The sequence below is a fragment of the Scyliorhinus torazame genome, chromosome 9 (genome assembly GCF_047496885.1).
Source record: "Scyliorhinus torazame isolate Kashiwa2021f chromosome 9, sScyTor2.1, whole genome shotgun sequence".
Taxonomy (NCBI): domain Eukaryota; kingdom Metazoa; phylum Chordata; class Chondrichthyes; order Carcharhiniformes; family Scyliorhinidae; genus Scyliorhinus; species Scyliorhinus torazame.
In genome coordinates, this window is record NC_092715.1 from 7,006,859 (window position 1) to 7,019,700 (window position 12,842).

At 68.6% G+C, this 12,842-nt stretch overlaps 1 protein-coding gene across 1 annotated transcript in view; it reads left to right on the forward strand.

Moving 5' to 3' along the window:
* Positions 1-716: 716 nt before the first annotated feature.
* Positions 717-12,842, forward strand: part of LOC140429943 (ciliogenesis and planar polarity effector 1-like) — a 687,141-nt gene continuing 675,015 nt past the window's right edge. Inside the window, exon 1 of the mRNA XM_072517533.1 lies at positions 717-1,288. Within this exon, the coding sequence (XP_072373634.1) occupies positions 1,208-1,288 (81 nt within the window). The 5' untranslated portion in view covers positions 717-1,207. The remainder of the gene's footprint in view (positions 1,289-12,842) is intronic.

Here is a 12,842-nt window from a genome sequence, read left to right on the forward strand (position 1 = left end):
ATTGGGAAAAGGCTTCAGAAATCAGAAGCACAAAGGGACTTGGGAGTCCTTGTTCACGATTCTCTTAAGGTTAATGTGCAGGTTCAGTCGGCAGTTAAGCAGACAAATGCAATGTTAGCATTCATGTCAAGAGGGCTAGAATACAAGACCAGGAGGTACTTCTGGGGCTGTATAAGGCTCTGGTCAGACCCCATTTGGAGTATTGTGAGCAGATTTGGGCCCCATATCTAAGGAAGGATGTGCTGGCCTTGGAAAGGGTCCAGAGGAGGTTCACAAGAATGATCCCTGGAATGAAGAACTTGTCGTATGAGGAACGGTTGAGGACTCTGGGTCTGTACTCGTTGGGAGTTTAGAAGGATGAGGGGGATCTTATTGAAACGTACAAGATACTGCGAGGCCTGGATAGAGTGGACGTGGAGGGGATGTTTCCACTTGTAGAAAAACTAGGACCAGAGGACACCATCTCAGACTAAAGGGACGATCCTTTAAAACAGAGATGAGGAGGAATTTCTCCAGCCAGAGGGTGGTGACTCTGTGGAACTCTTTGCCGCAGAAGGCTGTGGAAGCCAAATCACTGTGTAGGTTCTTGTTTAAAAGGGGATCAGGGGTTATGAAATGAAATGAAATAAAAATCGCTGATTGTCACAAGTAGGCTTCAAATGAAGTTACTGTGAAAATCCCCTAGTCGCCACATTCCGGCACCTGTTCGGGGAGGCTGATACGGGAATTGAACCGTGCTGCTGGCCTGCCTTGGTCTGCTTTCAAAGCCAGCGATTTAGCCTTATGGGGAGGAAACAGGAGAATGGGGATGAGAAACATATTAGCCATGATTTAAAAAAATAAATTCGAGTGCCTAGTTCTTTTTCAATTAAGGGGCAATTTAGCGTGGCCAATCTACCGAACCTGCACATGTTTGGGTTGTGGGGTGAGGCCCACATAGACATGGGGAGAATGTGCAAACTCCAGACGGACAGTGACCCAGGGCCGGGATTGAATGGTTGCCTTTGATTTCTCCGAGCAGGCTGTGTGACTGTGTGTGTTACTATTTCAGGCCCTGCTGATTAAAACACATAAAATCGGGAAATTGTGGAAATACGCAGTGGTCGGGTGGGCAGAGGAGGAGAGTAAATGTGTCTGCCGTGTGACCTGTCATCGATAGATACCTCCAACCCCTCACCCCGGCTGACAGAACCCTCCATTTCACACCATGAACCTGAAACTGGAGGTGCTGATGTCCACCAGCATCAAACACAAGAAACCTTGGCCTCAGCTCCACTGGATTGGGGAGGTAAGCAGCGTTTCCTCTCTCCTGGGTAAAAATAAAATGGTCACATCGATAATAGCGCTTTATTCCAATGCTTGCTGCTTCATTCACACACTTCATCTCGGGTTTGCTGTCTTTATCCTGTGTTTCCATCAATCACTCTGTCCCTCTCTGACTACTCCCGCTCTTTTGCAAGATCCGGTTTTCTGACACTCTGGCCTGCATGTTTTCCGTGTTGGACACGTGCACTTGGCGTGGCTGGAAGTGGCCAGTTAACGGCCATCCAGTGTGAAGTGCACTCTGAAAGACAGAGCGCTGCCAGGGCGGGTGGGGAGAGAGTGGGTGCTCGGAGAGGGAGGGTGTTTGTACCCAATGTGCTCCCTCAAGGGGACAGCTATCGCGGAGCTGTCTCGGGGAGCTGCTGGCCCGTGAAAAATAAATATTGATGTTAAAACTGCCGCGAGTGGCTGGGCAGCACAATCAAGCACAGACCTCAGTCCCCAGGCACATGGGGGAATTTTATTTCAGCCCTGACAGTTCACCCCGTCCTGGATCGAGAATGCAGCTCAAACATAAAACTCGCCTGGTTAATCACCCCACCCACCAACCAGAAAAGCAGATGGGCCACGTAAATGTGCGCTGAAGGCCCTTAATGGGTTAAATTACCTGCTTGATTTTTAGTGGATGCGCTTCCAATTCTTGTGTGCGCCCATTGACTGAAATATTGCGTGTGTGTGCGACGGCGCGTGGAATAGAGTCACAGATGTTTACAGCATGAAAACAGGCCATTCAGCCCAAGTTGTACATGCCGCCCAGTTTTTACCACTAAGCTAGTCCCAATTTCCCACATTTGGGCCTTACCCCTCTACACAGTGTTTTTCCAACTTTTTATCCGGGGACCCATTTTTACCAACTGGCCGACCTTCGGGACCCTCGCCGGCCGACCTTCGGGACCCACACGGGCCGACCTTCGGGACCCTCGCCGGCCGACCTTCGGGACCCACACGGGCCGACCTTCGCGACCCACGCCGACCGACCTGCGCGACCCACACCGACCGACCTGCGCGACCCACGCCGACCGACCTGCGCGACCCACGCCAACCGACCTGCGCGACCCACGCCGACCGACCAGCGCGACCCACACCGACCGACCTGCGCGACCCACGCCGACAGACCTGCGCGACCCACGCCGACCGACCTGCGCGATCCACGCCGACCGACCTGCGCGACCCACGCCGACCGACCTGCGCGACCCACGCCGACCGACCTGCGCGACCCACGCCAACCGACCTTCGGGACCCACGCCGACCGACCTGCGCGACCCACTCCGACCGACCTGCGCGACCCACGCCGACCGACCTGCGCGACCCACGCCGACCGACCTTCGGGACCCACGCCGACCGACCTTCGGGACCCACGCCGACCGACCTTCGGGACCCACGCCGACCGGCCTTCGGCACCCACGCCGACCGACCTTCGGGACCCACGCCGACCGACCTTCGGGACCCACGCCGACCGACCTTCGGGACCCACGCCGACCGACCTTCGGGACCCACGCCGACCGACCTTCGGGACCCACGCCGACCGACCTTCGGGACCCACGCCGACCGACCTTCGGGACCCTCGCCGACCGACCTGCGCGACCCACGCCGACCGACCTTCAGAACCCACGCCGGCCGACCTTCGGGACCCACGCCGACCGACCTTCGGGACCCACGCCGGCCGACCTTCGGGACCCACGCCGACCGACCTTCGGGACCCTCGCCGGCCGGCCTTCGGGACCCTCGCCGACCGACCTTCGGGACCCACGCCGGCCGGCCTTCGGGACCCACGCCGGCCGACGTTCGGGACCCACGCCGACCGACCTTCGGGACCCACGCCGACCGACCTTCGGGACCCACGCCGACCGGCCTTCGGGATCCACGCCGACCGGCCTTCGGGATCCACGCTGACCGACCTTCGGGACCCACGCCGACCGGCCTTCGGGATCCACGCCGACCGGCCTTCGGGATCCACGCCGACCGGCCTTCGGGATCCACGCCGACCGGCCTTCAGAACCCACGCTGACCGACCTTCGGGACCCACGCCGACCGGCCTTCGGGATCCACGCCGACCGGCCTTCGGGACCCACGCCGGCCGGCCTTCAGAACCCACGCTGACCGACCTTCGGGACCCACGCCGACCGGCCTTCAGAACCCACGCTGACCGACCTTCGGGACCCACGCCGACCGACCTTCGGGACCCACGCCGACCGACCTTCAGAACCCACGCTGACCGACCTTCGGGACCCACGCCGACCGGCCTTCAGAACCCACGCTGACCGACCTTCGGGACCCATGCCGACCGGCCTTCGGGATCCACGCCGACCGGCCTTCAGAACCCACGCTGACCGGCCTTCGGGACCCTTGCCGACCGGCCTTCAGAACCCACGCCGGCCGACCTTTGGGACCCTCGCCGACCGGCCTTCAGGACCCTCGCCGACCGACCTTCGGGACCCACGCCGACCGGCCTTCAGGACCCACGCCGACCGACCTTCGGGACCCACGCCGACCGGCCTTCAGGACCCTCGCCGACCGACCTGCGCGACCCACACTGGCCGACCTTCAGGACCCACGCTGACCGACCTTCGGGATCCACGCCGACCGGCCTTCGGGACCCACGCCGACCGGCCTTCAGAACCCACGCTGACCGACCTTCGGGACCCACGCCGGCCGACCTTCAGGACCCACGCCGACCGGCCTTCAGAACCCACGCTGACCGACCTTCGGGATCCACGCCGACCGGCCTTCAGAACCCACGCTGACCGACCTTCGGGATCCACGCCGACCGGCCTTCAGAACCCACGCTGACCGACCTTCGGGACCCACGCCGACCGGCCTTCGGGACCCACGCCGACCGGCCTTCGGGACCCACGCCGACCGGCCTTCGGGACCCACGCCGACCGACCTTCGGGACCCTTGCCGACCGGCCTTCAGAACCCACGCCGACCGACCTTAGCGACCCTCGCCGGCCGACCTTAGCGACACTCGCCGGCCGACCTTCGGGACCCTCGCCGACCAACCTTCGCGACCCACGCCGACCGACCTTCGGCACCCACGCCGACCCACCTTCGGGACCTTCGCCGACCAACCTTCGCGACCCACGCCGACCGACCTTCGGCACCCACGCCGACCCACCTTTGGGACCCACGCCGACCGGCCTTCGGGACCCACGCCGACCGACCTTCAGGACCCACGCCGACCGACCTTCAGGACCCACGCCAACCGGCCTTCAGAACCCACGCTGACCGACCTTCGGGACCTCCGCCGACCGACCTTCAGGACCCACGCCGACCGACCTTCAGGACCCACGCCGACCGGCCTTCGGGACCCTCGCCGACCGGCCTTCAGAACCCACGCTGACCGGCCTTTGGGACCCACGCCGACCCACCTTCGGGACCCTCGCCGACCAACCTTCGCGACCCACGCCGACCGACCTTCGGCACCCACGCCGACCGGCCTTCGGGACCCTCGCCGACCGACCTTCGGGACCCTCGCCGACCGACCTTCGCGACCCACGCCGACCCACCTTCGGGACCCACGCCGACCGACCTTCGGGATCCACGCCGACCGACCTGCGCGACCCATGCCGACCGACCTTCGGGACCCACGCCGACCGACCTTCGGGACCCTCGCCGACCGACCTTCGGGACCCACGCCGACCGACCTTCGGGACCCTCGCCGACCGACCTTCGGGACCCTCGCCGACCGACCTTCGCGACCCACGCCGACCGACCTTCGGGACCCACGCCGACCGACCTTCGGGACCCTCGCCGACCGACCTTCGGGACCCACGCCGACCGACCTTCGGGACCCTCGCCGACCGACCTTCGCGACCCACGCCGACCGGCCTTCAGGACCCTCGCCGACCGACCTGCGCGACCCACGCTGGCCGACCTTCAGGACCAACGCTGACCGACCTTCGGGATCCACGCCGACCGGCCTTCGGGACCCACGCCGACCGGCCTTCAGAACCCACACTGACCGACCTTCGGGACCCACGCCGGCCGACCTTCAGGACCCACGCCGACCGGCCTTCAGAACCCACGCTGACCGACCTTCGGGATCCACGCCGACCGGCCTTCAGAACCCACGCTGACCGACCTTCGGGATCCACGCCAACCGGCCTTCAGAACCCACGCTGACCGACCTTCGGGACCCACGCCGACCGGCCTTCGGGACCCACGCCGACCGGCCTTCGGGACCCACGCCGACCGGCCTTCGGGACCCACGCCGACCGACCTTCGGGACCCTCGCCGACCGGCCTTCAGAACCCACGCCGACCGACCTTAGCGACCCTCGCCGGCCGACCTTAGCGACACTCGCCGGCCGACCTTCGGGACCCTCGCCGACCAACCTTCGCGACCCACGCCGACCGACCTTCGGCACCCACGCCGACCCACCTTCGGGACCTTCGCCGACCAACCTTCGCGACCCACGCCGACCGACCTTCGGCACCCACGCCGACCCACCTTCGGGACCCACGCCGACCGGCCTTCGGGACCCACGCCGACCGGCCTTCGGGACCCACGCCGACCGGCCTTCGGGACCCACGCCGACCGACCTTCGGGACCCACGCCGACCGACCTTCGGGACCCACGCCGACCGGCCTTCGGGACCCACGCCGACCGACCTTCGGGACCCTCGCCGACCGACCTGCGCGACCCACGCTGACCGACCTTCGGGACCCACGCCGACCGACCTTCGGGACCCTCGCCGGCCGACCTTCGGGACCCTCGACGGCCGACATTCGGGACCCTCACCGGCCGACCTTCGGGACCCTCGCCGACCGACCTTCAGAACCCACGCCGACCGACCTTCGGGACCCACGCCGACCGACCTTCGGGACCCTCGCCGACCGGCCTTCAGAACCCACGCTGACCGACCTTCGGGACCCTCGCCGACCGACCTTCGGGACCCTCGCCGACCGACCTTCGGGACCCTCGCCGACCGACCTTCACGACCCACGCCGACCGACCTTCGGGACCCACGCCGACCGACCTTCAGAACCCACGCCGACCGACCTTCAGGACCCACGCCGACCGACCTTCGGGACCCACGCCGACCGACCTTTGGGACCCTCGCCGACCGACCTTCAGGACCCACGCCGACCGGCCTTCGGGATCCACGCCGACCGACCTTCAGGACCCACGCCGACCGACCTTCAGGACCCACGCTGACCGACCTTCGGGACCCACGCCGACCGACCTTCAGAACCCACGCCGACCGACCTTCAGGACCCACGCCGACCGACCTTCAGGACCCACGCCGACCGGCCTTCGGGATCCACGCCGACCGACCTTCAGGACCCACGCCGACCGACCTTCAGAACCCACGCTGACCGACCTTCAGGACCCACGCCGACCGGCCTTCGGGATCCACGCCGACCGACCTTCAGGACCCACGCCAACCGGCCTTCAGAACCCACGCTGACCGACCTTCGGGACCCACGCCGACCGACCTTCAGGACCCACGCCGACCGACCTTCAGGACCCACGCCGACCGGCCTTCGGGACCCTCGCCGACCGGCCTTCAGAACCCACGCTGACCGGCCTTTGGGACCCACGCCGACCCACCTTCGGGACCCTCGCCGACCAACCTTCGCGACCCACGCCGACCGACCTTCGGCACCCACGCCGACCGGCCTTCGGGACCCTCGCCGACCGACCTTCGGGACCCTCGCCGACCGACCTTCGCGACCCACGCCGACCCACCTTCGGGACCCACGCCGACCGACCTTCGGGATCCACGCCGACCGACCTGCGCGACCCATGCCGACCGACCTTCGGGACCCACGCCGACCGACCTTCGGGACCCTCGCCGACCGACCTTCGGGACCCACGCCGACCGACCTTCGGGACCCTCGCCGACCGACCTTCGGGACCCTCGCCGACCGACCTTCGCGACCGACGCCGACCGACCTTCGGGACCCACGCCGACCGACCTTCGCGACCCTCGCCGACCGATCTTCGCGACCCACGCCGACCGACCTTCGGGACCCACGCCGACCGACCTTCGGGACCCTCGCCGACCGACCTTCGGGACCCACGCCGACCGACCTTCGGGACCCTCGCCGACCGACCTTAGCGACCCACGCCGACCCACCTTCGGGACCCACGCCGACCGGCCTTCGGGACCCACGCCGACCGACCTTCGGGATCCACGCCGACCGACCTTCGGGACCCACGACGACCGACCTTCGGGACCCTCGCCGACCGACCTTCGGGACCCACGCCGACCGACCTTCGCGACCCACGCCGACCGACCTTCAGGACCCTCGCCGACCGACCTTCCGGACCCTCGCCGGCTGACCTTCCGGACCCTCGCCGACCGGCCTTCGGGACCCTCGCTGACCGACCTTCCGGACCCTCGCCGACCGACCTTCAGGACCCACGCTGACCTACCTTCGGGACCCACGCCGGCCGACCTTAGGGACCCTCGCCGACCGGCCTTCAGAACCCACGCCGACCGACCTTCAGGACCCACGCCGACCGACCTTCAGGACCCACGCCGACCTACCTTCGGGACCCACGCCGGCCGACCTTTGGGACCCTCGCTGACCGACCTTCCGGACCCTCGCCGACCGACCTTCGGGACCCACGCCGACCGACCTTCGGGACCCACGCCGGCCGACCTTCGCGACCCACGCCGACCGACCTTCGGGACCCACGCCGACCGACCTTCGGGATCCACGCCGACCGGCCTTCGGGACCCACGCCGACCGACCTTCGCGACCCACGCCGACCGACCTTCGCGACCCACGCCGACCGACCTTCGCGACCCACGCCGACCGACCTTCGCGACCCACGCCGACCGACCTTCGGGACCCACGCCGACCGGCCTTCGGGATCCACGCCGACCGGCCTTCAGAACCCACGCTGACCGACCTTCGGGACCCACGCCGGCCGACCTTCAGGACCCACGCCGACCGACCTTCAGAACCCACGCTGACCGACCTTCGGGATCCACGCCGACCGGCCTTCAGAACCCACGCTGACCGACCTTCGGGACCCACGCCGACCGGCCTTCGGGACCCACGCCGACCGGCCTTCGGGACCCACGCCGACCGGCCTTCGGGACCCACGCCGACCGACCTTCGGGACCCTCGCCGACCGGCCTTCAGAACCCACGCCGACCGACCTTAGCGACCCTCGCCGGCCGACCTTAGCGACACTCGCCGGCCGACCTTCGGGACCCTCGCCGACCAACCTTCGCGACCCACGCCGACCGACCTTCGGCACCCACGCCGACCCACCTTCGGGACCTTCGCCGACCAACCTTCGCGACCCACGCCGACCGACCTTCGGCACCCACGCCGACCCACCTTCGGGACCTTCGCCGACCAACCTTCGCGACCCACGCCGACCGACCTTCGGCACCCACGCCGACCCACCTTTGGGACCCACGCCGACCGGCCTTCGGGACCCACGCCGACCGGCATTCGGGACCCACGCCGACCGACCTTCGGGACCCACGCCGACCGACCTTCGGGACCCACGCCGACCGGCCTTCGGGACCCACGCCGACCGACCTTCGGGACCCTCGCCGACCGACCTGCGCGACCCACGCCGACCGACCTTCGGGACCCACGCCGACCGACCTTCGGGACCCTCGCCGGCCGACCTTCGGGACCCTCGACGGCCGACATTCGGGACCCTCGACGGCCGACCTTCGGGACCCTCGCCGACCGACCTTCAGAACCCACGCCGACCGACCTTCGGGACCCACGCCGACCGACCTTCGGGACCCTCGCCGACCGGCCTTCAGAACCCACGCTGACCGACCTTCGGGACCCTCGCCGACCGACCTTCGGGACCCTCGCCGACCGACCTTCGGGACCCTCGCCGACCGACCTTCACGACCCACGCCGACCGACCTTCGGGACCCACGCCGACCGACCTTCAGAACCCACGCCGACCGACCTTCAGGACCCACGCCGACCGACCTTTGGGACCCTCGCCGACCGACCTTCAGGACCCACGCCGACCGGCCTTCGGGATCCACGCCGACCGACCTTCAGGACCCACGCCGACCGACCTTCAGGACCCACGCCGACCGACCTTCGGGACCCACGCCGACCGACCTTCAGAACCCACGCCGACCGACCTTCAGGACCCACGCCGACCGACCTTCAGGACCCACGCCGACCGGCCTTCGGGATCCACGCCGACCGACCTTCAGGACCCACGCCGACCGACCTTCAGGACCCACGCCGACCGACCTTCAGGACCCACGCCGACCGGCCTTCGGGATCCACGCCGACCGACCTTCAGGACCCACGCCAACCGGCCTTCAGGACCCACGCTGACCGACCTTCGGGACCCACGCCGACCGACCTTCAGGACCCACGCCGACCGACCTTCAGGACCCACGCCGACCGGCCTTCGGGACCCTCGCCGACCGGCCTTCAGAACCCACGCTGACCGGCCTTTGGGACCCACGCCGACCCACCTTCGGGACCCACGCCGACCCACCTTCGGGACCCTCGCCGACCAACCTTCGCGACCCACGCCGACCGACCTTCGGCACCCACGCCGACCGGCCTTCGGGACCCTCGCCGACCGACCTTCGGGACCCTCGCCGACCGACCTTCGCGACCCACGCCGACCCACCTTCGGGACCCACGCCGACCGACCTTCGGGATCCACGCCGACCGACCTGCGCGACCCATGCCGACCGACCTTCGGGACCCACGCCGACCGACCTTCGGGACCCTCGCCGACCGACCTTCGGGACCCACGCCGACCGACCTTCGGGACCCTCGCCGACCGACCTTCGCGACCCACGCCGACCGACCTTCGGGACCCACGCCGACCGACCTTCGGGACCCTCGCCGACCGACCTTCGGGACCCACGCCGACCGACCTTCGGGACCCTCGCCGACCGACCTTCAGGACCCACGCTGACCGACCTTCGGGACCCACGCCGACCGACCTTCAGGACCCACGCCGACCGACCTTCAGGACCCACGCCGACCGACCTTCAGGACCCACGCCGACCGGCCTTCGGGATCCACGCCGACCGACCTTCAGGACCCACGCCGACCGACCTTCAGAACCCACGCCGACCGACCTTCGGGACCCACGCCGACCGGCCTTCGGGATCCACGCCGACCGACCTTCAGGACCCACGCCAACCGGCCTTCAGAACCCACGCTGACCGACCTTCGGGACCCACGCCGACCGACCTTCAGGACCCACGCCGACCGACCTTCAGGACCCACGCCGACCGGCCTTCGGGACCCTCGCCGACCGGCCTTCAGAACCCACGCTGACCGGCCTTTGGGACCCACGCCGACCCACCTTCGGGACCCACGCCGACCCACCTTCGGGACCCTCGCCGACCAACCTTCGCGACCCACGCCGACCGACCTTCGGCACCCACGCCGACCGGCCTTCGGGACCCTCGCCGACCGACCTTCGGGACCCTCGCCGACCGACCTTCGCGACCCACGCCGACCCACCTTCGGGACCCACGCCGACCGACCTTCGGGATCCACGCCGACCGACCTGCGCGACCCATGCCGACCGACCTTCGGGACCCACGCCGACCGACCTTCGGGACCCTCGCCGACCGACCTTCGGGACCCACGCCGACCGACCTTCGGGACCCTCGCCGACCGACCTTCGGGACCCTCGCCGACCGACCTTCGCGACCGACGCCGACCGACCTTCGGGACCCACGCCGACCGACCTTCGCGACCCTCGCCGACCGATCTTCGCGACCCACGCCGACCGACCTTCGGGACCCACGCCGACCGACCTTCGGGACCCTCGCCGACCGACCTTCGGGACCCACGCCGACCGACCTTCGGGACCCTCGCCGACCGACCTTCGCGACCCACGCCGACCCACCTTCGGGACCCACGCCGACCGGCCTTCGGGACCCACGCCGACCGACCTTCGGGATCCACGCCGACCGACCTTCGGGACCCACGACGACCGACCTTCGGGACCCTCGCCGACCGACCTTCGGGACCCACGCCGACCGACCTTCGCGACCCACGCCGACCGACCTTCAGGACCCTCGCCGACCGACCTTCCGGACCCTCGCCGGCTGACCTTCCGGACCCTCGCCGACCGGCCTTCGGGACCCTCGCTGACCGACCTTCCGGACCCTCGCCGACCGACCTTCAGGACCCACGCTGACCTACCTTCGGGACCCACGCCGGCCGACCTTAGGGACCCTCGCCGACCGGCCTTCAGAACCCACGCCGACCGACCTTCAGGACCCACGCCGACCGACCTTCAGGACCCACGCCGACCTACCTTCGGGACCCACGCCGGCCGACCTTTGGGACCCTCGCTGACCGACCTTCCGGACCCTCGCCGACCGACCTTCGGGACCCACGCCGACCGACCTTCGGGACCCACGCCGGCCGACCTTCGCGACCCACGCCGACCGACCTTCGGGACCCACGCCGACCGACCTTCGGGATCCACGCCGACCGGCCTTCGGGACCCACGCCGACCGACCTTCGCGACCCACGCCGACCGACCTTCGCGACCCACGCCGACCGACCTTCGCGACCCACGCCGACCGACCTTCGCGACCCACGCCGACCGACCTTCGGGACCCACGCCGACCGGCCTTCGGGATCCACGCCGACCGGCCTTCAGAACCCACGCTGACCGACCTTCGGGACCCACGCCGGCCGACCTTCAGGACCCACGCCGACCGACCTTCAGAACCCACGCCGACCGACCTTCGGGATCCACGCCGACCGGCCTTCAGAACCCACGCTGACCGACCTTCGGGACCCACGCCGACCGGCCTTCGGGACCCACGCCGACCGGCCTTCGGGACCCACGCCGACCGGCCTTCGGGACCCACGCCGACCGACCTTCGGGACCCTCGCCGACCGGCCTTCAGAACCCACGCCGACCGACCTTAGCGACCCTCGCCGGCCGACCTTAGCGACACTCGCCGGCCGACCTTCGGGACCCTCGCCGACCAACCTTCGCGACCCACGCCGACCGACCTTCGGCACCCACGCCGACCCACCTTCGGGACCTTCGCCGACCCACCTTCGGGACCCACGCCGACCGGCCTTCGGGACCCACGCCGACCGGCCTTCGGGACCCACGCCGACCGGCATTCGGGACCCACGCCGACCGACCTTCGGGACCCACGCCGACCGACCTTCGGGACCCACGCCGACCGGCCTTCGGGACCCACGCCGACCGACCTTCGGGACCCTCGCCGACCGACCTGCGCGACCCACGCCGACCGACCTTCGGGACCCACGCCGACCGACCTTCGGGACCCTCGCCGGCCGACCTTCGGGACCCTCGACGGCCGACATTCGGGACCCTCGACGGCCGACCTTCGGGACCCTCGCCGACCGACCTTCAGAACCCACGCCGACCGACCTTCGGGACCCACGCCGACCGACCTTCGGGACCCTCGCCGACCGGCCTTCAGAACCCACGCTGACCGACCTTCGGGACCCTCGCCGACCGACCTTCGGGACCCTCGCCGACCGACCTTCGGGACCCTCGCCGACCGACCTTCACGACCCACGCCGACCGACCTTCGGG